Source organism: Podarcis gaigeae (genome assembly GCF_964106915.1).
Source record: "Podarcis gaigeae genome assembly, chromosome: 1".
Classification (NCBI taxonomy): Eukaryota; Metazoa; Chordata; class Lepidosauria; order Squamata; family Lacertidae; genus Podarcis; species Podarcis gaigeae.
Window position 1 is genome coordinate 114,404,451 of NC_139678.1, and position 21,783 is coordinate 114,426,233.

Below are 21,783 nucleotides of genomic sequence, written 5' to 3' on the forward strand. Positions count from 1 at the left end.
ACCAAAAAAAGGAATATGCTTCCTTTTACTGTGCAAAGCAAACACAGTACTAAAACATCTCTCACTCAGGAAGCTGCTGTGAATTAACTAGCCTAATGTTCACAACTGTTTGATCAAACATAGTTGCAGCATCTAATAATAGGAGGTAGAGCAAGTAATTATTCAGAGATCCCAGTTGCCTTATCACTACATGCAAGCTGCTGCTATGTGCTCCCTGCCTTGTCTGGCTTCAGTTTTGCTACATTATTCATCAGTGTGCATCTGGGACTTGAAGTGCCTAAATTAGTCTCATGGAACTGCTTTTCCAGAATGAAGAAGAAACAAACAAACAAACAGGAAAAGAATGGAGAAGCTGCTTACTTTGGAAGCGTGACATTCAGTGTTCCGATTGGCAGTATTTCCATTGACTTGCCCCAGAATTTGTTTTTCCACCTGATATCTGAATAACATAGCAAAGATTCAGAAAGCTGCAAATTACAGAAGTTCTACAAATGCAACAAACCATTATTTGTCTTTGTCTAATACGAAAGTCCTAAAACAGCAGGCTTCACAATTATATTAACCTTTTCGTTAAATTCCACAAAAATGAAACTATGCATGTAATTGTAAGTTTTCTTTTTTTAAAAAAAAAACAAAAACAAAAACAGAACTAAATTGGTCTTTAGGCTTCTGAATTAAAATGTATACCTTGCCAAAACACAAAATTCTTTGATTCACAGTGACAGGCAGAAATGGGTGGGTGGTGGCTAACCTGAAATAAAAAATTACGGTGGTGAGGAATTGTTGCAAAAGACTTTCATTTTTATCATCACTGTAACAGACACCTTACATAAAAGAGAGATGATGGAGCAGCAGAAAAAGCTACTGCTATTCTAGGCTGCATCAACAGAAGTATAGTATCCCAATCAAGGGAAGTAATAGTACCGCTCTATTTTGCCTTGATCAGACCCCACCAGTAATATTGTGTGCATTTCTGGGCACCACAATTTAAGAAGGATATTGACAAGCTGGAACTTGTGCAGAGGTGAGTGTCCATGATGATCAAGACTCTGGAAACCTACCCTTATGAGGAACAGTTGAGAGAGTTTAGTCTGGAAAAGAGGAGACTGAGAGGAGATATGATAGCCATCTTCAATTATCTGAAGGGCTGTCACAGGGAAGATGGAGCAAGCCTGTGTTCTTCTGCTCCGAAGGCTGGTATCCGAACCAACAGATTCAAGTTACAAAAAAGGAGATTCCAACGAAACATCAGGAAGAACTTTCTGACAGGAAGGGCTGTTCAATAGAAACAGATCCCACAAGAGATGGTGGACTCTCCTTCCTTGGAAGTTTTTAAGCAGAGATTGTATGGTGATGCGTCATGTAGGATCTAGTTGAGATTCCTGCATAGAATCATAGAAATATAGAACTGCAAGGGACCCTGAGGATCATCTAGTTTAGGCATCCCCAAACTCGGCCCTCCAGATGTTTTGGAACCACAACTCCGACCATCCCTAGCTAACAGGACCAGTGGTCAGGGATGATGGGAACTGTAGTCCTAAAACAGCTGGAGGGCCGAGTTTGGGGGTGCCTGATCTAGCTCAACCCCCTACAATGCAGGGATATGCAGCTGTCCCATATGGGGATTGAATCAGCACCACACTCTAACCAACTGAGCTATCCAGAAACTTGGACCATTACAGGGAGCTGGGCCATCAGGGTCCCTTCCAGCTCCACAGTTCTAGGATTCTATGATTTCTGCAAAACTGGATTCAGCTTTACAATGCTGAATTGCACCTAATGCTTGAAAAACAAATATATATCTTCAAATCCATTTTAAAAGGTATATATTTAGATTCATATTGGCCAACATTCTGAAAATAAGATGAAATGCATCAACCAAAATAAACAAATAAATCACAAATTAAAGCCACGGTGCTATTTGAGGGTCTCTTTTGGAACAGATTTTACCTGCTCCGAGAAAAAACGAAATCCTTTGTCTTCCCTAATCGATTCGTAAGTTTCACCAAGCACAGGGTTAAAAGGCTTGCTTCCAGCTCTGTAGTAAGTGGAGGCATATCCTGAAGTTGCAAAGGCAGCAATAAGGACCTAGTTAAAACAAAGTGAAAAAACTTGAGAAACAATATCCAAACAGTACTGGAGAGACTGTGCAAGCGAAAGGGTGTTTCCTTTTCTGGGTGATGGCAGCACCTTTGGTGTTAGTGCTACAGCTGCAGACAGTAAATCTGTTCTTGCAATAGCCACTGTCCCAACATAATAAAGGACAGGGAAAGTCACGCTCCAAGTGGTGCGAAGGTAGGAACGCCAATAATATCCATCCGAATCTGTTCCCAAGGCATACAGTATCCGAAGCAGGCTTAAAGATGAAGAATATATTTGCTATTTTTGTCTTGGGGTCAGAGGCAATTGTGTGGGGGAAAGAAAGGATGTGCAATCTGGAAAGCCCTTAATGGCGAAACAAGTTTTTTTTTTTTTTGTGATACAAGGATCTACCCGGGGGGGGGGGGGGAGAGAGAGCTAGCACTCCCCTTTTTTGCATTTCCAGTTTGCATCCTCCCACCTTTTCCATACTTTTACTCTAGATCGATATCCTGAGGATTTTTATTTGGGTTTTATTAGGCGCCATCCTCAGGTGCTGACAAAAAAAAAAATAACACCAGTTAGTCGGTGATAGAAGGGGGCAGAAATGGATGTGTCTTATGCAATTAGAGAAAGCAAAGAGTACTTTCAGATCTCTGGAGAACTGTCATCTCTACAAGCCTATTGAGAATCATCTCATATTACAATTTGGTCTGTTTTGCAGACCCGGAAAGTGGAGCACCACTCCTGTGTACAGGAATATAATGGAAGCAGTCCGCCTGGAATCCTCCCCTCCCCCCCCCATTCATGCCATCTTGAAAGTTGTCTTGAGCAAAAGCATTCCTAGCGGGGCTTGCAGAGTGGAATTCCCCAGCGATTTGCTCATTGCACAGAAAAGGGTAATATAGGGATGTGGCTACAGCTTTGGAATTCACAGGTCTGACAAAATAGACAGACAAGTGAGTGATCACTCTCTGCAACAGAGGCTCTAGTGGTTTTTTAAACTACTTATTTCCCTTTAGAATCGCTCAAGAGGCTTATACCAAGTGCCTTCTCTTGCATTACCTTAGCAGTGTGGCCGCTACGGTAGCATCACTCCTTTCCACACTGTGAAGGTAGCGTCAAAAGTTTCAAACCATGTAGCACCTGAAACTCCTAATCTCAGGGTTGAGGGTTCAAACCACACACTGGGCAAAATGTGGATTCCGGCACTGCAGGGGGTTGGACCAGATGACCTTTGCGGTCCCTTCCAACTCTATGGTCTTACGATTCTATGTGGGAGGAGCCCATACTGTAGAGTCCTTAGATTACTTCATCATACTAGTATTGCCCTGTTTGGAAAGCAAGGCAATGAGGGGGGAAGGGGGGGGAAACAACAATATGAGCTCTTCCCACATGAGCTGGGTCTCCTGGCAAAAGGATGTCCGTGAGCAGCTTCCATACCACAAAGGTAATGTGAGACTGGACCCTAAGACTCACTATAACACGTATGCAAGTTCATTCATCCAAATTTATACTGCTCCTGCAAGGCTCCACTTATGTGAGCAGTTATCTGCAGAGATATAGCCAGCCAAGGACCATCTATACTGGTTATAAGAAAGTACGCCAACGAAAGGAACAGGCTGGAAAAAAAGTAAAAAAATCCTTTATGTCAGAATCTAGCTGCTTTCACGCTAGAGGTGAGGTTAAAGGTAAAGGTAAAGGTACCCCTGCCCATACGGGCCAGTCTTGACAGACTCTGGGGTTGTGCGCCCATCTCACTTAAGAGGCCAGGGGCCAGCGCTGTCCAGAGACACTTCCGGGTCACGTGGCCAGCGTGGCAAAGCTGCATCTGGCGAGCCAGAGCCGCACACGGAAACGCCGTTTACCTTCCCGCTGGTAAGCGGTCCCTATTTATCTACTTGCACCCGGAGGTGCTTTCGAACTGCTAGGTTGGCAGGCGCTGGGACCGAGCAGCGGGAGCGCACCCCGCCACAGGGATTCGAACCGCCGACCTTTCGATCGGCAAGTCCTAGGCGCTGAGGCTTTAACCCACAGCGAGGTTACAATAATGGAAAATGCACAAATGTACAGTGGACCCTCTAGTTATGTACCGCTCTGGATACATAACTTTCAGGTTACGAACGCGGCAAACCCAGAAGTGTATGCTTCCGGGTTTCATCGCGCGCATGCGCAGAAGCGCTCTGCACACCGTGGGCATGAGCAGAAGTGGCGCTTCTGCCTACGGACTTTTTGGGTTGTGGACAGACCCCCAGAACAAATTTAATTCGTATCCGGAGGGTCCACTGTATGCAATATTAGAGCTTTAGGAGAGGGATAAACACATGAAGGGACATGCAAGGGCGTGCTCCGTCTGGTTTACTACCATTCGTTCGTAGGGGTCATCAGATTCAGCAGCCTTGTCCAAGAGTTCACTGTATTCCAGTTCCTCACAAAGGTGTTGCAATGTATTCAGAGGCTCGTTTAGCTCTACCGGCATGGATACTTTTGAGAGATCCTTCCCGATATTGTTCCTCAAAATGTTCCACAGGTTGATATTACTAGTATCAGGGCAGGGGGTCGGGAGGCACGTCCTTCGTCCATTTCTGAAAGCACCACCGGTCAGCTCATCATTAAGTACTGGAAGGGAAACAGCAGAACAGCAGGGATGTGAAATCCTTTCACTGACTGATAAACGAAAAATAAAATGGTTTGTATCCAGTGCTAGCTGTACTCAAAGTAAACCCACTGAATTTCATAGGTATGACTAACTTAGGCCCATTCATTTCAAAGGGTCTGTTGTTGTTATAGATTTATTTATACCCCACCTTTTTCCCTGACAGGACTCAAGGCGGTTTACAGATAAAAAGAAGGACCGCTAAAAACACAGAAAAAAACATTGTAAGAAAACAACTATAAACATTGAAAGAATTAAAATTATATACATATAATGAAATCTACTAAAACCATAGAAATAACTACAGTAAAAAACAGAAGGAAGAGTGCTATTCTACAGTTAACAGGGATAAAAATGTAAAAGTGGCCCTCGCTGACTTGAGTTGCATCCAGAGATGGTTCTGATTTATATGTGCACCAACCACACCTAAAAAGAACACTTATTTTCTAAAACTTAAAAAAAACAACCCTGCATACATTGCCGAGAAACGTTGTCTGCAACACTGGTGTTGTCTTCTGATATGTTGTCACTCACGTCACTGATGTACGACTCATCATCAGAAGCCTAAAGAAGAAAACAAAGAGATTTAAATGAAAAGCAAATGGAAGCAGAGGAGGAGGAGGAGGAGGAAGAAAACAACAAGTGGAACACTAAATAGAAATGTTTTCATAAATTCAAGTCCCAGTGACGCATGTATCCTAGAGTTGTTATCAGGCTGAAGAGTGCCTGTTTTGTGAAACCCAGGTTTGGCCAATATCATCCCATTTTTAGCTCGTGCCTAAATATGTAAGCTCTCCATCTTCCTCTCTGAAGAGCAAGCTGTGCTGGAAGTGACTGTAGGTCAAAGAGTGTCTGTTCTATTGAATACAGATGACTCATGTAAGCCTATCACTGTCCATATGATGTATAAGGGGAATGCCTCTAAATCATTCTCTGCAAACACACTTCAAACCATGGTTTTAAAGAAGGGAAGGGTAACTTTTTCTGGCACCACAATCACAGGTGTGTAGATGGTTGGGGGCTGAATCCCAGAAAGCATGACCGGAGCCAGTCACACTGCCATACCTTAAACCAACTCATGCTCACAGACACTCTTGGAAAGACAGGTACCGTATTTTTCGCTCTATAATATGCACTCTTCCCCTCCGAAAAATTAAGGGGAAATGTGTGTGCGTCTTATGGAGCAAATGCAGGCTGTGCAGCAATCCCTCTTGCTGTTCTGGCTTCAGGGATAGCCGCGCAAAACCTCTTCAACAACATTTGATTCAGAATATTTTTTTTCTTGTTTTCTTCCTCTAAAAACTAGGTGCGTCTTACGGGTCGGGTGCGTCCTATAGAGCGCAAAATACGATACATGGGGTATGTCTTATTTCTCCATTTTAATTACCTCCAACCAGCCTCCCAAACAGCTGTATGCACAGGGAAGCACACACTCAATCATTCATGGGAAGTCAGATGCTTCAGGATACAATATGACCCCTTTTGAAGAGGAGGTGAGGTTGAAATCTCTCTCTCTCTCTCTCTCTCTCTCTCTCTCTCTCTCACACACACACACACACACACACACACACACAAATATGTGCCCACCCTCCCCAATCTACACAAGAATACTTTCCTCACTGCAATTAGCAACATGGAAACAGAAGAAGAAGAAGAGTTTGGATTTGATATCCCGCTTTATCACTACCCGAAGGAGTCTCAAAGCGGCTAACATTCTCCTTTCCCTTCCTCCCCCACAACAAACACTCTATGAGGTGAGTGGGGCTGAGAGACTTCAGAGAAGTGTGACTAGCCCAAGGTCACCCAGCAGCTGCAGGTGGAGGAGCGGAGACGAGTCTATCGCTCTTAACCACTACACCACACTGGCTCTCAATTCTCTTCCCTGCTGCGCTGCTGATGGCTGATTAACTGGGCAGTAGGAAGAGTGAGCAAGTTTCCCCCACAGCTTGGTGGGCTGTAGAGAGAGTGGTTGAGGGCCCTATGTGGCCCACCCTTGTTTTAAGGAAAGAAAAACAAATTTTCTTGCCATGGCAAATGAAAAACCAGTAAGCGAAAAACAGGGTGCAAGTGTGGGTAGGGGCGTCAAAACTGAGCTACTAATTTAAAGGTAAAGGTACCCCTGTCCGTACGGGCCAGTCTTGACAGACTCTAGGGTTGTGCGCTCATCTCACTCTAGAGGCCGGGAGCCAGCGCTGTCCGCAGACACTTCCGGGTCACGTGGCCAGCATGACGAAGCTGCTCTGGCAAACCGGCACCAGAGCAGCACACAGAAACCCCGTTTACCTTCCCGCTGTAAAGCGGTCCCTATTTATCTACTTGCACTTAAGGGTGCTTTCGAACTGCTAGGTGGGCAGGAGCTGGGACCGAATGACGGGAGCTCACCCTGCTGCGGGGATTTGAACCGCCGACCATGCGATCGGCAAGTCCTGGGGGGTTAAGGTTTTACCCACAGCACCACCCGCGTCCCTACTGAGCTACTAATTTACTTCCTTCCAAAGAACGGAAAATGGGGGAAATGCAATGGTAGCAATTTACGTGTCACTCATTCCACAACACTGCTGCCTGCTTGTGACAGGAGGAAGGTGGAGCAAATGGGTCACGAATTGCTGCCTCTGGCCATGATCTCAAGGCAATTAAGTGGCAAGCAGTTCCTTTACTCCAGATTAACCCTACAAAAATCAGTGGGACTACTCTTGGAACTGTCAGATTGTTCTAAGAGCTTCACCTAATTCTTAGGACTTTGTGTGATAGGTTAGGATTATTATCCTCATATTTCATTCTGAGATAGTGACTTGCCTACGGTCAACAACTTAACTTCATAGCAGAGGTGTGATTTGAACCAGGAGACTGCTGTGTCCATGTCCAAGCCTTCCGAATTAGGATCAAAAGTTTGGTAGAGGTAAAGGTAAAGGGACCCCTGACCATTAGGTCCAGTTGTGGCCGACTCTGGGGTTGCAGCGCTCATCTCGCTTTATTGGCCGAGGGAGCCGGCGTACAGCTTCCGGGTCATGTGGCCAGCATGACTAAGCCGCTTCTGGTGAACCAGAGCAGCGCACGGAAACGCCGTTTACCTTCCCGCCGGAGCGGTACCTATTTATCTACTTGCACTTTGAGGTGCTTTCGAACTGCTAGGTGGGCAGGAGCAGGAACCGAGCAACGGGAGCTCACCCTGTCGCGGGGATTCGAACCGCCGACCTTCTGATCGGCAAGTCCTAGGCTCTGTGGTTTAACCCACAGCGCCACCCGCGTCCCCAAAAGTTCGGTACTTGATCCCAAATGCATTATAATTATATAGAGCACAGCAGAAGAAATAATCAGGCTTTCACTCCCTAACCTCGTTTTCTGATGAGCTTGCAGACAGAAGCACCTCCTGCGCATCAAAGAACTCAGAGACAGATTCCGACATGGAGAGCCTGCTTTCATTAGAAACTTGCTGGGAGAGTGGGAGACTGACATGGATCTGTTCACCTGCCTGCAAAAAGGGAAAAACACACACATATGAACTCCAGATGCCCACACATGACAGAGAAAAAGCAAGAGCATGCCTAATCAATATATTTTATTGGACAGATGCCCTGCTTCTTCCCTGCATGGCCGCTCCTTCCTCCCTGTTTGGAAAATAAGCTCTAGCAAACGGAGAGTTCAGGTTGAAAAGAAGCCATTTTGCAAGGGGAGCGCAAAGAACCTCTTTTCCAGCTAGCACTCGAATAACTCCTTTTTTTGTGTGGCAGGGGACAGAGAGAAATGCCTTCCCTCAAGATTGTTCCTCTGCTACAGGAAAACCCAGCATCTTCCAGCACTGAAATGATACCTTGTGTTTGATGGGGAAGGGAGGCCCAACCCTCACCTGACACACTTCAGCTTCAGCCATGTTGTAAGACTGCTTTAGCACAATGCTCTCATGTCCTGAAGCCTGAGCTTGTTTGTTTGCATGTATGCGCACACACAGGGGTGGCCTGCAGCAAAAAGTTGCAGCTCATCATCCCCTATTAAAAGAAACGTTCTTGTTCCTGTTTCGAACCATTCCTTCCTTCCCAACCTAGCATTCTACTGTGTCCTAGTTTTTTGTTTAGTTTTTTGCAACTGTCTCTACCTTTTGTGGATACTGAACATGCTCAGGGTTTGTCAGGCTGTTTTATGTTTGCTTGCAGGGGTTTTCTTTTGTCTTAGAGGGTTTTTAAAAGGATGATTTTTTTTGTACTTCTGCAAATGAGCCTGCTGTTATGTTCGTCTTGTTTCTCAGTGGTCCCATTTTGACTACAATCGTTTTGGCACTCACCACCTGTCTTTGTCTTTAGGTAAAGGTAAAGGGACCCTTGACAGTTAAGTCCAGTCACGAACGACTCTGGGATTGCGGCGCTCATCTCGCTTTACAGGCCTAGGGAGCCGGCATTTGTCCGCTCCGCAGACAATTTTTCCAGATCATGTGGCCAGCATGACTAAGCTGCTTCTGGCGCAATGGAACACCAACACCAGAACAGCGCACGGAAACACCGTTTACCTTCCCACCGGAGTGGTACCTATTAATCTACTTGCACTTTTTGGGGTGCTTTCGAACTGCTAGGGTGGCAGGAGCTGGGACCGAGCAACAGGATCTCACCCCATCACGGGGATTTGAACCACCGACCTTTTGATTGGCAAGCCCAAGGCTCAGTGGTTTAGACCACAGCGCCAACCGCATCCCATGTCTTTGTCATTAGGTGGGAGCTTATCTATTTATCTGAAGTGTTCTTTACCTTACCCTTCAGTCAAACAGGTTCCCAGTGCCATTTCCTCAGAAGGAAAGGCCCACTCACTACCTGAGGGATAGCTCAGTTGGTAGAGTATGAGGGCTCTTAATCTCAGGGTGGTGAATACAAGCCCCACATTGGGCGAAAGATTCTTGCATTGCAGGCTAGATTGCTGACCCTTCCAACTCTACAATTCTATGATTCTATTTCAAATTTAGAATATGTAAATGTTTTCCTTAGTTCAGGTCTGGAGCTCACGTCTCCTTTAGCTCCCTCCTGTAGCAAAGCTCATCCTCTCACATTACACACAGTTAATAAGCTACGACTACAAGACTGGGACAAGAAACAGCATCACACCATGGGGATGGCCACTCCAACTAACACAGAGACAAGACAGTGGCTATAGAAGCCCTGGAACTCCAAGAATGATTCAGGGCACTCTGCCTTTGTAGCACCCAGCAACTTTTATACAGTAGCCTCAACACACTTATTTCTGACTATATAAATACACTTCGAAGATTCTTCTCCCAGTTTTCTATTCTATAAAGCTGACTTCAAATGAAGGAGGCTCCGAAAGGAATTTCCATTTTTGTCCAAGCAGAAGGGATTCATCAGAAAAGCACATGGTAATGGTAAATGGTGAAAAATAAAGGAAAAGGGTGTGGGTGTGTGAGGAGACACTGCAACTTGAATATCATCAAATACAGAGCGTTCAGTGAGACCAGAAAGAATTATCTTATGGTGTGCCTCATATGTTTAAAAGACATCTGCTTTGTCTCGCTTGGAAACTGAACTTTCCAGCATTTTGGAGCTCAGTAGTGGCTAAGGGAGGATTGGAAAGAAACTGAACTCTCTAGCATTTTGGAGCTCAGTTGAGGCTAAGGGAGGATTGGAAAGAGGGAGACCAGACCCTACACAAGCTTTCCTACTGGTTATAGGGCTTGTTATTCTGGACAATCATTATAACTTCAGTTAATCTATTTCAGCATGGCAGTATTAAGAATAACTAGCGTTCTTAACAATGGCAGTACATGTGGACTAATGTATTTGCCTTCCATCTTTCCATATTTGAAGTGTGAGGATTGGTAACTTATTGAAGAACAGGGATGGAGAGTAGGAATAAATGAGTAATTCTCACAATGGAGGGATGCAAGAAGTGGAATGCCACCCAAATTGGAACTGGTGTTTTTCAACTTGTTCATCAATGATCCTGAGTTAGGAGTGAACAACAAACTTTCCAAGTTTGCAATTATCCCAAATTATTGAAGATGATGAAAGGAAAAACAGATTGCAAAAGAACTCCAAAAAGGATGCCTACAAAATGCTGAACGAGTAACATAATCGCGAATGTGGTTCAATGTCAATAAATGTAAAGAGATGAACATTGTGGCAAAAAAATCTGAAGTTCATACGTATAGTGATGGTGTCTGAGCTGAATGTGACTGGCTGGGAAAGGGATCTTGGGGTGGAAGCAGATTGCTCCATGAAAATGCTGACCCAGTGTGCAGCAGCTATGAAAAAGCTACAAATTCATGTCAGAGATCATTAAGAAAGTGTCTGAAAATTTTAAAAAAATGTGAATACTGAAATGCCTTTGTACAACTCTTTGACGTGGTCATACCTGAAATACTGAGTACAGTTCTGGTTGTGACACCTCAAACAAAATCTATTAATTTTTTTGTAGAATTGGTAAAAACCAACCAAAATGATAAGAGCTGGAGAAGCTCCCCTATGAGGAAAGCTTACAATTTTTTAAGGCTTTCTATAGGGTTTTTTTTGGGGGGGAGGGTAGCTGAGTGAAAAGTTTATTAAAAAAATATACACAATATGGAGAAGGTGGATAGTCAGAAGACTTTCTCCCTCTCTCATAGCACTAGAACCTAAGGTTATTAAATGAGTCTGACTGGTGAGACTGTCCCAAGCAACAAAAGGAAGTCCTTCTTCATATCACACATAGTCAGCTTATGAAATTGGCTGCTTCAAGATTTGTGGTGATTGCCACTAGGCCAGATAGCATTACAAGGGGGTGAAGAAAACTCATAGAGGAGAAGGTTACCAGTTGGGAAGGCTATATAGGCCAACCCTAGGATCAGATGCAATCTGCCTCTAAATACCTGTTGCTGGGAATGGGGTGGGCTGAGGGTGAGGTTTCTTGCCCTCAAGTCCAGGAAACAGAGCTAGTGGTGCACTATGGGGAAAAGGCCGTTTGACTTAACTAGTCTGGTCCAGCAAGGCTCTTCTTATGGATTCTTGGCTGCTTGCTTACTTAAATACAAATGCACCAGAAACAGGGCTAATTTGTATTCTAACACCAAACCTTCCACTTCTCAGATTTCCAAAAGGAATCTCACACAAACTACAGCTCATTACTTTCATCAATGCTACTGGAACATTTCCTGAAATGAGCCTGACCCAATGCTTGCCAGCTTTGCCAAAGAGAATGATTTAGTCATTAGTGATAATTAGCGGGTTTTGACTACTGTAAGTCCATTAGAGCAATGACAAAGTCTTACCTCATCAGGACTAGGGATAATATTTACACTGACAACCTGATCACAAATAACAGACTCTGAATGTATTCTGTTCAAGCGACTCCTTAGTTCAGCATTCTGGTTGATAGCCTTAAAATAACAAAAATTAAATATTTAATTTCAAATGTACAAGACAGCACAAAGCAGAGTCAAACCACTGCTGTACCCTATATTTGGGCCAGAACCAAAGTGTTACATTATATGGATGGTACTTCTAAGCAACTAACTTTTTTCCTCCAACCATTAGTATTATGTCCAGCAGTTTTGGTTAGGTATGTTTCCACTACCTATCTTAAGTCAAATTAAACTCATTTAACTATTCTGGCTTTCTTCCATAGAAAAAGGGATGGTAGTTTGGTGAGTATGCTGAGGATTCCTTGATAGAGGTCTGCATCCCTCCTCACTTTAAACAAGTTTATGGCCAAAGGCAAGAGGTAGAATAAATGTGATCAATTAAATTTATACATATGAGGAGCTATGAATAAGATACAAATAGTAGTGGAGAAGCGGGCTTGATCAGCCCTTTCCTTCTGAGACATTTTTCTAGTCAAAATTACCACCCAACGCCCAGCCTCTTTTCCACTGGTGAGGGAACAGATATTAGGTTCCTACATCCTTTTACCTGGTGAGAAAGAAACACGGAGAAAGGATTATAAACCCCTCCTTTCTCTTCCAATCAAATGTACAGCACATCCATAGTGACACTTCAGTGTTGTTGTTTTTTAAGTGGGAACTGCTCCTACATCTCCTTGAGTTTGGCCCCAAGATTACAATCCCCCACACCTTTGCTCTGGAGTAAGCTACTTGGTGGGACTTATTGTCTAAATATGCATGGGACTGGGCTGCCAGAAAAGTAGACACACCTTTAGCCTTTCCTTGCTTTGTTAGATTCTGTAAGACAATGAAAGAAGAAACCCTAGTTGTGTTTGCTTCAGGGGAAGTGATTATTTGGAAGACAAGCACCAGTCACAGCAGATGGTTGTATGTTTTGCCATTGAAGCTGTTGTATTTGCTTCTGAATTCAATAAGCACGATTTAGCCTTTACATTTATTTAAGGTCACCCAACAAGACCAGTCTATCCTCTTGAATGCTCTGTGCAGCTCATACAGCATAAACAATACTGATAAGTTAATGGGTCATGCTTATAATCCTTTAGCATCTCAACATTAGACCACTGATATTGTCCATAGTGTATCATCCCATATTACTGACATAAATGAAGACGTAATAGAGGAGCAGAAATAGTTTACGCTTCCCAACTCATGTCATAACCTACAGCAGGCAATGGAGTACTCAGATGGATATGAGGTTCAGGCTATTTCGTCAGAAAGCATTGGTCTTCAACTGGTGGTTTGCTACAAGAGCGCTACCAGCACACAAATGTACACTAAAAGGTTAGGAAATGGGTCCCCATTTGCATGTTTGGATTAAAAGTGGATCCTGGGTCAGAAAAGATTGAAAATACCTGCTCTATAGAACCTAGCAATAAAACAGAGTTCTCTACCATGGTCTTAATCAGAGGATGACTCCTCTGCATACTATTTTTTTTCTTCCAGTTGTGCAGAAGTCAAATTCTGCAACATAAGGCAAGAGCCTTATTCAGCCAGATTCTCCAGGAAGGTGGAAGCTGGGACACTAGATCTGATCAGCTGGCACTAGTTCCTTGAAGGGGTAACAGCTTTATGTCTGTAGCTGTCTTAGCAGCACCCCTAGGAACTGTCCAAGGTCCTGTTCCTATCTGCTCTCTGCTTTGACTGGCCACTGCCTGTATCCCCTGCAGTCTAATGAAACTGGGCAAATAGTCACCAACCCTTATGCAAACAGGCAGGAAGAAGCAAACACAGTAATTAATCAACTAAACTGCATTCGTTTGCCACGAGTCAAAAAGAAAGTACTGCAACACGGAAAGTCAAAGCTCTGCAGGTTTGCGGCAAATGAGGTAAAGCATGCAAAATGTCCATATTATTTAATATTTAATTTGATTATTTTAAAAGGCCAGTCAAGTTTAATTCATTAGGTATGACTTTCGTACCTCTTTAATTTAGACAGCACTACCTGTACTAATTTAAGTACTGCAACAGCAAAATGTGGAGCAACAGCAGTGAGAAAGCAGGAAAAGGACTGATGAGATTTTGGAAAGCAGTACTGGAGGTGCAAAGAAGCTGAGACTGCGAAAGACACACGCGCGCACACACACAGACTTGTAAGGAATGAACATTTGATGTGCTAACTGGAAGCTTCTTCTTCTAATCTCAGAGATTTTAAGTTCTTCTACAGAAAATAAGCTCCTCATATGAAGAGAAAGCTAGAATTCTTCGGAATCCAGTAGATTCTACACTGGAAACAAAAATGAATGCTTTGACAAGTAAGTTCTTGGCTAAAGCACAATAAAAGGGGGGAAATGGTTTGGCCATTTCAAGATTTTAATTCAATTCTCATGACGAAAACCTTGCAAACACACGACACTACTACTATTAATCTGCACATGACAGTGTTCCTGGTTCTTTAGAAATGAGTATATTGGCAGCTGTCCTCTCCAAAGAAAGTGCCACTTGTGCAGATAAAACAGAGACAGAAGACAAGAGAATAGAATCCAAATGGACTCAAGAATTAGCATATGACGCAAACGATGAGCTGCTGTCTTCCCCCACTTGTTCTCTGCCTATCTTTTCGCAACATAGAGAAAAATATCTATTCTGGATACCGAAGGAGACCATAGAAAAAGAGGACAACTGAAGGAGACCATAGATTAAGCGTGGTATCAGGTGACATAACAAGAAAAGGTGGCGACATTGTATGAAGCAGAACACTGCTGAGAGCAAGATGACAGAACAGAGGTTAAGCAACAGAATACCATTATCCTGGTTAAGTGAAGCAGTTCAACTGATGCCGCAGTCCTCAGTTATACTCTAGTGCATAAATCCTTAGCTCAATGAAGCTTTATAGTGAAAGCAAACTGGGTAGAAGCGCAGTTCTTCAAAGACTGAACTGAGTTCTGTCTGGTTAGCTGAACTGAAAATTGTGAAATTATCTTGTGTGTTTGTGTACATACACATGGACAAAACTGGATAAAGCTACCAGGTTGGGTCAATGAGATTGGCCTCGCTTTCCTGCATAACTGGGGTGGGGGGTGGGGGGTGTAGATTTTATTGTAAGATGAGGCAAGCTCAAAGATGGCAAGCACGCAGAATACTGCTGCTCCAACATGAATATATCCAGTTTTGATGAAATGAGAATTAGAATACTACTAGGGGTCCCAAGGCCATAAAGTTAGTCCTGCTGCAGGCTCAATTTTACAGCTATAGACATGCAAGTGATGCAATAGAAGGAACATACTGAACTGAACCTGAAGTGGGAAAAACAAGTTATCTTTTATTTGATTAAAGTTTTTCTAACAGAACCAGCATCCACAGACTAGTTTCTTTGTGATTATGCAACACTGGACCGCTCAACCTATATTATACCCTGTATTGAACAAAATAATTCAAAATGTAATGTGATATTAATAGTGTACAATTTTGCATAACATCCCACGCTTTATTTCTACATTTATCTAGGTTGTGGTGTTTTGTTTTGGTTTTTTGTGTTGTTTTTTGTATAAAAAAAACCACCCTAGTATCTGGACAAGAAGTTGCCTTTATCTGTATTTTTCTTCTTCTTCATAATCCCTAACCCCATTATGTTTGAAAGTATAGGGTAGATCAGGACAGGAATTCATCAGTATCGTAACATTTGATTTTGTCACTTGTTTTTAGAGAGGTATCTGGCATTTATGGAAAGCAATGCCACAAATGGCATTTACCACCTGTGGCAAACAACAGTTACAAATCATGGTATTTCCAAAACCAACCATCTGAAAACGTAGCAAATTGCCATGTAAGATCATACCTGCGAGAGGGATTGCCTGAGACACGTTATCTGTGTATTGTGTCCAGCGAAATCATGTTCTGAAACCATCTGCTTAAGTTTCTCCTTCTCTATTGCTATGCTGTTGAAGGCAGACTTCAGAAGAGAATGTACTGGGGAGAAAACAGAAATGTCTCTGGTATACACCACAGACCTCTGCATGCAACTTACAAAAAATATGTATCAGCGAACATTTTGTACAGTGCAGTTCCCAATGCTACAGAAACAAGATGCAGATTTTGAAGGGCCGAGCCTATCACTTCCGAACTTCCATATGCCCTACTTTGGATAACCACGTATGAAAAACAGCCATTAGCCATGGCTGGAGTTTTGTCCTCATGTACACAGTGGAGCCTACAGTGCCATTATTCCTCAGAGAGTGCAAAATCAGTTTAGTCTATTTTTCTCTCATCAACTACGGCTACTTCTCAAATATTCAGGGTATTTTCACACATCCTGCAAAATAGGGGGAAGGGGGGGTGAGCCACTCAGGTCAAGCATATTTATATTCTGTTCTTTAAAGCATATCTCCATGCTACATGATTCCCCAAACTTCTGAAGGGCAGGCCATTTTTCCTGTCATTTATCACTGTGATAATTCAAAGGGTTCAGTGCAAAAAAAAATTGGGGGGGGTGTCTTTATTTTTAGACTCAGACTATAAGAGCCAACAACTTGTACATCTTCGGCTAGAATTTTAAAACATGGCATAGCAAGTGGGTGCTGATCAGGTGAAATTTTTTTGCAAGCCATCACCTTGCAAACTTGCAATATTCATACCCGTACTGCAAGAAATCGCTTCCTTGCAACTGCATCTGTGTGCAAAATCTGTGTGAGAAGCACAGCTGAAATAGTTGAAAAGTAAAACACAAGGGATCTTCCGAAACTTAACAGGATAAGAGAGAAACCTTTGGCAGCTGCACATTCAACATGCTAGCTTCAGTTTCTCTCAAATTAATCAATCAACACACACAATGCCTTGGCCCAAAGCTAGCCTACTCTGTATCAAAGGTTATTTCCACTGAGATGCTGCTGTTACGCATACAATTACCTTTCTGTGCCATGAGGCAAAACTCTTCTTGGAGTTTCAGGTAGTCCGTGGAGCTTTCCAGGGGGTCAGATGCATGGCTTGGAGGAGACTGAAATTCGATGTCTGCACAAAGATTAGGATTGGATGAATGCAGGCGAACAGGAGACATTGTAGCGCTGAAAGGAACCTAAATTGGAAAGCAACAGATACAAGGGACTGTATCTTTCTTCCACAGAACATCTGGCACAGCACTGTAAGACTTTTCTCACTTTACCATAGCGCTTAATATTTATGAGTCGTGGCACTGCTGCCAAGAGGTATCTTTTTAATCTCCCTCAAAGCAGGAGTTCTGCTCCTTCCCTGAAATCAATGTTGATGTGTTATAAGCGTTAATTTATGAGGAAGAGGATTTCAATTTAAACTTGCAGTTACAGCTTGTAACATAAAAAAAAAGGAACAGTGCTTTCTAAGTAAAGCCAAACACAACCAACCAAATATTCAGTGTGGGACATTAAATAATAGAGCTTCAAGTGTCTTCCAGAATCATTCAGTGGAAATCAGAAAAGTGAAGGGAGGCATTTTAGGAGAGAAAACTTTACTAAATTTGTAGTCTGGCCTTCCAAACATGTATGAATAATGTATTAGCAGCTACTGTGAAAAAAAGAAGATTTGAAAAGTACTATTTTCTCCAGCAAACTAAAAACATGGCTAAACATCGCCAAAGAAGAATTATGAACAGATTTATGAAAGTGTTGGTAAATGGGGAAATGGATATATAATATACGGCATTAGTACATCTACAAATCACAAAATGTGAAGCTGGATGCATTGAGTGCCTGTCCTTTAATGTAGAATGTCAATTTAATTTGTTGTATTTATCTACACATTGTGTATATACAACGCACAGAGAGACAATCTTGAATCATGTCTTTAAGACACAATTTATTATACCACCTCCACTTTTCATTCCCTTCTAAGAAATATGTTTGTGTATATATGTGTGTGCTTTCTCACATTGCTTTTTTTTATTACACAGAATACACACAAACATATAAGCATCATGCACACATCTGCAGTGCTTTTTAAAAATAATATATAAACTATTCAGTGATGACATGCAAGACAAAATGCATTCAGCCTTAGGTGCATTCCGCGGCCCAATGTTCAAGCATTTTTGTGAACGAACTTGCAACCCAATTCGGCACTTGAATATAAAGTCAAATGTTAAATTACATTGTTGTCCAAATAGTTCATGTAATTTAAATGTCAATTTCTTGGGGGGGGGGGGTGTTACAAAATATATCACATGCTTTTGAAATATCCTCAACAGGACCAGCGTAAAAAGTCATATTACTTTACATTTCAACAGACAATGGATTCATTGCCCTAACCAGTAGGAACTTCTTGGAATACAATTTTCTCCAGTTCTTTCAGGAACCCGGACTTGCACAGTATATAATGTAAAGTTTTAAGTCATCAGTTGATGACATCCTATTCTGCCCACATATTTATTGCAGCTCATCTACTGCCACCCAGTCTCTTAACATTGGCACTTTATGTTAATACATTTCTTCCATTCAGCTCTATGAAAAACACTAACTTTGAATCTGAGTTAAATTTAAATTGGAAAAAATGGAATGCCTCCTTTTGTTGTTGTTGTTGTTGTTGTTGTTGTTGTTGTTGTTGTTGTTGTTGTTGTTTAAACAACAATCAAAAGGAGTGTTTTCCTTTCCCAGGGGAACTTCCAGTATTACCACAGGAACATAGTATCCTTGTATTACAATTAGAGTTCATACTAAACTAAAATTCTCTCTTTAACAATTCCTTAGAATAGCCTTCTTTTGGCAAACAAACTTTGATCTCAATTCTTGATCCACTTCCTTCAAGTTTGTAACTTTGCCCTTTTCAGATGAGATCCAACATCATGCCAAAGGATGGGATATCCCCCATCCTATCCCTCCATACTGCAGCCTAAATCTGCTCCAGAGAGTCCCCAACCCTCTAGATCACATTTTGAGGGTGTGCAGAAAAGGAAGAGGAAGTCTTGCTCGCACAAACAGAAGTCGGTTTGCACAGGCAGGAGAACACAATTGGATAGCACCATTCATTAGGATTATTATGGCTGAAACCAAACAGCAGCAACCTACGAGCTGACCGAGCTATAAACTGGGAGGGAAAAAAGCTCAAGGAAGAACCTAGAAAGAGATAAACTAGGAAGGGAAATCTTAATCTACTTTCAGTCTTTTAAAGTGGCAGTTTCTGAAAGACCAACTCTATAAGCCAGTGTGCCAGGGAAGGCACTCATAAGATGGAAAGCTAAGGTCACAGAAGGTATGCTGTTCTCTCAAGGTGGAAGTGGAATCTGAGGAAGCAGCTGCCATCATTGCATGAATAACTCTGCTGAGAGTGGTGCAAGAGGAGGCAAAGACTAAGGAAGCTCATGCATTTGATCCCTGGGAGTTCTATAAAAAGAAGGACAAACAGAAATATTTCTGCTCCAAATGAAAGATTCTAATTTAGTGTACACTGGCTGCCAATACCCAGGATGCAAATGGGCGGTAGGAGGAGCTGTTGCAGATCCTTCTCAAAAGGAAGCCCTTGCTGCTAGTCAGCCATTTGCTCCCCATGCTGAAAGAAACTTTGAAAGCGGCATTCTATGTTACTCAAGGATGTGAGGGTAGGATGAAAAACCAGGAAAGTTCTCGTTTGTCAACAAAGCGAGTTCACACATCTAAGAGGCACCTTAGCCTCCAGCTAATGTACATGAATTTTAAAAAATGAATGAATGCAAATATTGGAACACCTGAAACGAACTTAATCACACGAGGAAGAGGCTCGGTGCCTCAATTTTATTCAATAATGATGATCCATGTTCAGGGGATATATAGATTGCTTTACCTCTAAGTATTTAACAAAAAGGCAAAGCCCAAATACTACGTTAGTCATTCAGATTACCATAGTAACCTCCCTTCCAACTATGAGAGGCAGAGGCAAATGATTATTATTTTTTTGGTATAGCATCTGGAAATTAGACCAAACATCTGGAATGAGGGTGTGGCTAGAGAGCATTACGCAATTGCTTTAAATCCAAGAGTTAATGTGTTAAATTGGGACTCAAAATAGAGGCCAAAATATTTTGGCAATTAAATTCAACACCAAATTTGGAAAGAAATAGGTAAAAAAAAGTATGTGAGAAATATACAATGCTGGCAGTATTTGGACAATCGAATCTTGGCTTAAGTTAACTTTAAACCATATCATGTTTCATTTGGAAACCATTCAGCATAGTTTCCCAGTCTGGACATAAAAAGCTCTGGTTCCCTGGTGAACTGGGGCTTCCTGGCTTGTTTCTCAGCTCATGTGACATGCAGGAGTCTTGGTTTTAGATCTCAGCTTGTTAATCAAAGATTCGATCAACTGAATATAGACGCTGTGAATCACAGGTGTGGCCCTCCAGATGTTACTAAACTACAACTCCCATCTGCCCCAGCAAGCATGGGCCAACGGTCAGGGATGATGAGAGTTATAATTCAACAACATCCGGAAGGCCAGTGGTTCACCACACCTTATACTTTCATGCTGAGGTGGGTAAAACCTTGGCTCCAGTAGGCCTGGAAGATACACATATTATAATTTTAGGGTGTGGTATTAAGTGCATGCTTGCCATTCACAACATGGCTGCACCTTTCTCAGTTGCAGCACTGCCTTCCATAACAATCAGCTATTCGGCTCTTTTCCCCCGCCCCCATCTCAAAGTGGATCCACTACAATGTTGTCTTGCACAGCCATTATCTGCTCACCCAGGGGATACCTTAAAGCTACAGTTACCGCCTTAATCTCCTACTCCACATTACCTACCCACCTAAAGAATGCTTCCCAAGTGTACCGTTCAGCTCTGCTTCCGCCGCTACACTCATTTTCTCGTTTGTTCCCCATCTTTCACAAGCTCCATTTTCAGATACAGTGGTGCCCCGCAAGACGAATGCCTCTCAAGACGAAAAACCGCTAGACGAAAGGGTTTTCCGTTTTGGAGGCGCTTCGCAAAACGAATTTCCTATGGGCTTGCTTCGCAAGACGAAAATGTCTTGCGAGTTCCTGCGGGGTTTTTTTCTCCCCCCCCCCTTTTTCTAAGCCGCTAAGCCGCTTATCTGCTTATCTGCTAAGCCGCTAAAAGCCGCTAATAGCGCTAATCCACTAATCCGTCAATGGGCTTGCTTCGCAAGACGAAAAAACCGCTAGACGAAGAGACTCGCGGAACGGATTCTTTTCGTCTTGCGAGGCACCGCTGTACATGTTCACAGCATTTTTTGGCTTGGTGCAGTAGCCTGCTCTGATTTTTTTTTCCATTTTTTAAAAAGTAGCACAGTTGTACATTAATATGCACATTCATTCCTGAAAAGCTGATTCAAGTATTAACACTCCCCTCTAAATGACCACTGGTATGTGATTCTGGGCTCAACTGAAGCACCTATAAAACCCTAACTTGGCCTGGTTACCCAAAGAACCACACACTTTCTACCCCACAAGATTGCCTGAAGCTTGCTTTTTTTACCACAGGCTGTCCCCTGAGTCCTACTGCCAATGGAAGTTGAGTTTAGTGATTGGAGAAGGGCCCTTCATAGTTCTAATGCCATATATTGGGGATGTTCTTCCCATGGAAACATTGCCTGAAGCCAACTCTGATATATTTCTGGCACCAGGCAGAGACATTTTTAATTTGTCCAGACATCCAAGCATATTCAACAGATGGTTTTAAGAGTTGGTTATGATTCAGTGTGGTTTATGGATTGAGTGTTGCTGGGGCGGTGGTGGTTATATCATTTTATTGTACTGTTTTATTCATTTATCTGAA

The 21,783-nt window shown here is 42.6% G+C and overlaps 1 protein-coding gene across 19 annotated transcripts in view; it reads right to left on the bottom strand.

Moving 5' to 3' along the window:
* The window catches only part of OSBPL6 (oxysterol binding protein like 6), a 106,509-nt gene that overhangs the window by 14,039 nt on the left and 70,687 nt on the right, over nucleotides 1-21,783 (bottom strand). For 13 of the 19 annotated variants that reach the window (XM_083706459.1, XM_083706458.1, XM_083706442.1 and 10 more), the window contains 9 exons: nucleotides 16,953-17,118; nucleotides 15,886-16,016; nucleotides 11,979-12,086; nucleotides 8,070-8,207; nucleotides 5,212-5,299; nucleotides 4,445-4,698; nucleotides 1,951-2,088; nucleotides 688-751; nucleotides 361-439 (listed from right to left, as the gene is read on the bottom strand). In XM_083706459.1, coding sequence (XP_083562585.1) covers nucleotides 361-439; nucleotides 688-751; nucleotides 1,951-2,088; nucleotides 4,445-4,698; nucleotides 5,212-5,299; nucleotides 8,070-8,207; nucleotides 11,979-12,086; nucleotides 15,886-16,016; nucleotides 16,953-17,118 — 1,166 coding nt within the window. The remainder of the gene's footprint in view (nucleotides 1-360; nucleotides 440-687; nucleotides 752-1,950; nucleotides 2,089-4,444; nucleotides 4,699-5,211; nucleotides 5,300-8,069; nucleotides 8,208-11,978; nucleotides 12,087-15,885; nucleotides 16,017-16,952; nucleotides 17,119-21,783) is intronic. The other 6 variants (XM_083706446.1, XM_083706448.1, XM_083706450.1 and 3 more) reach the window with 1 other exon arrangement.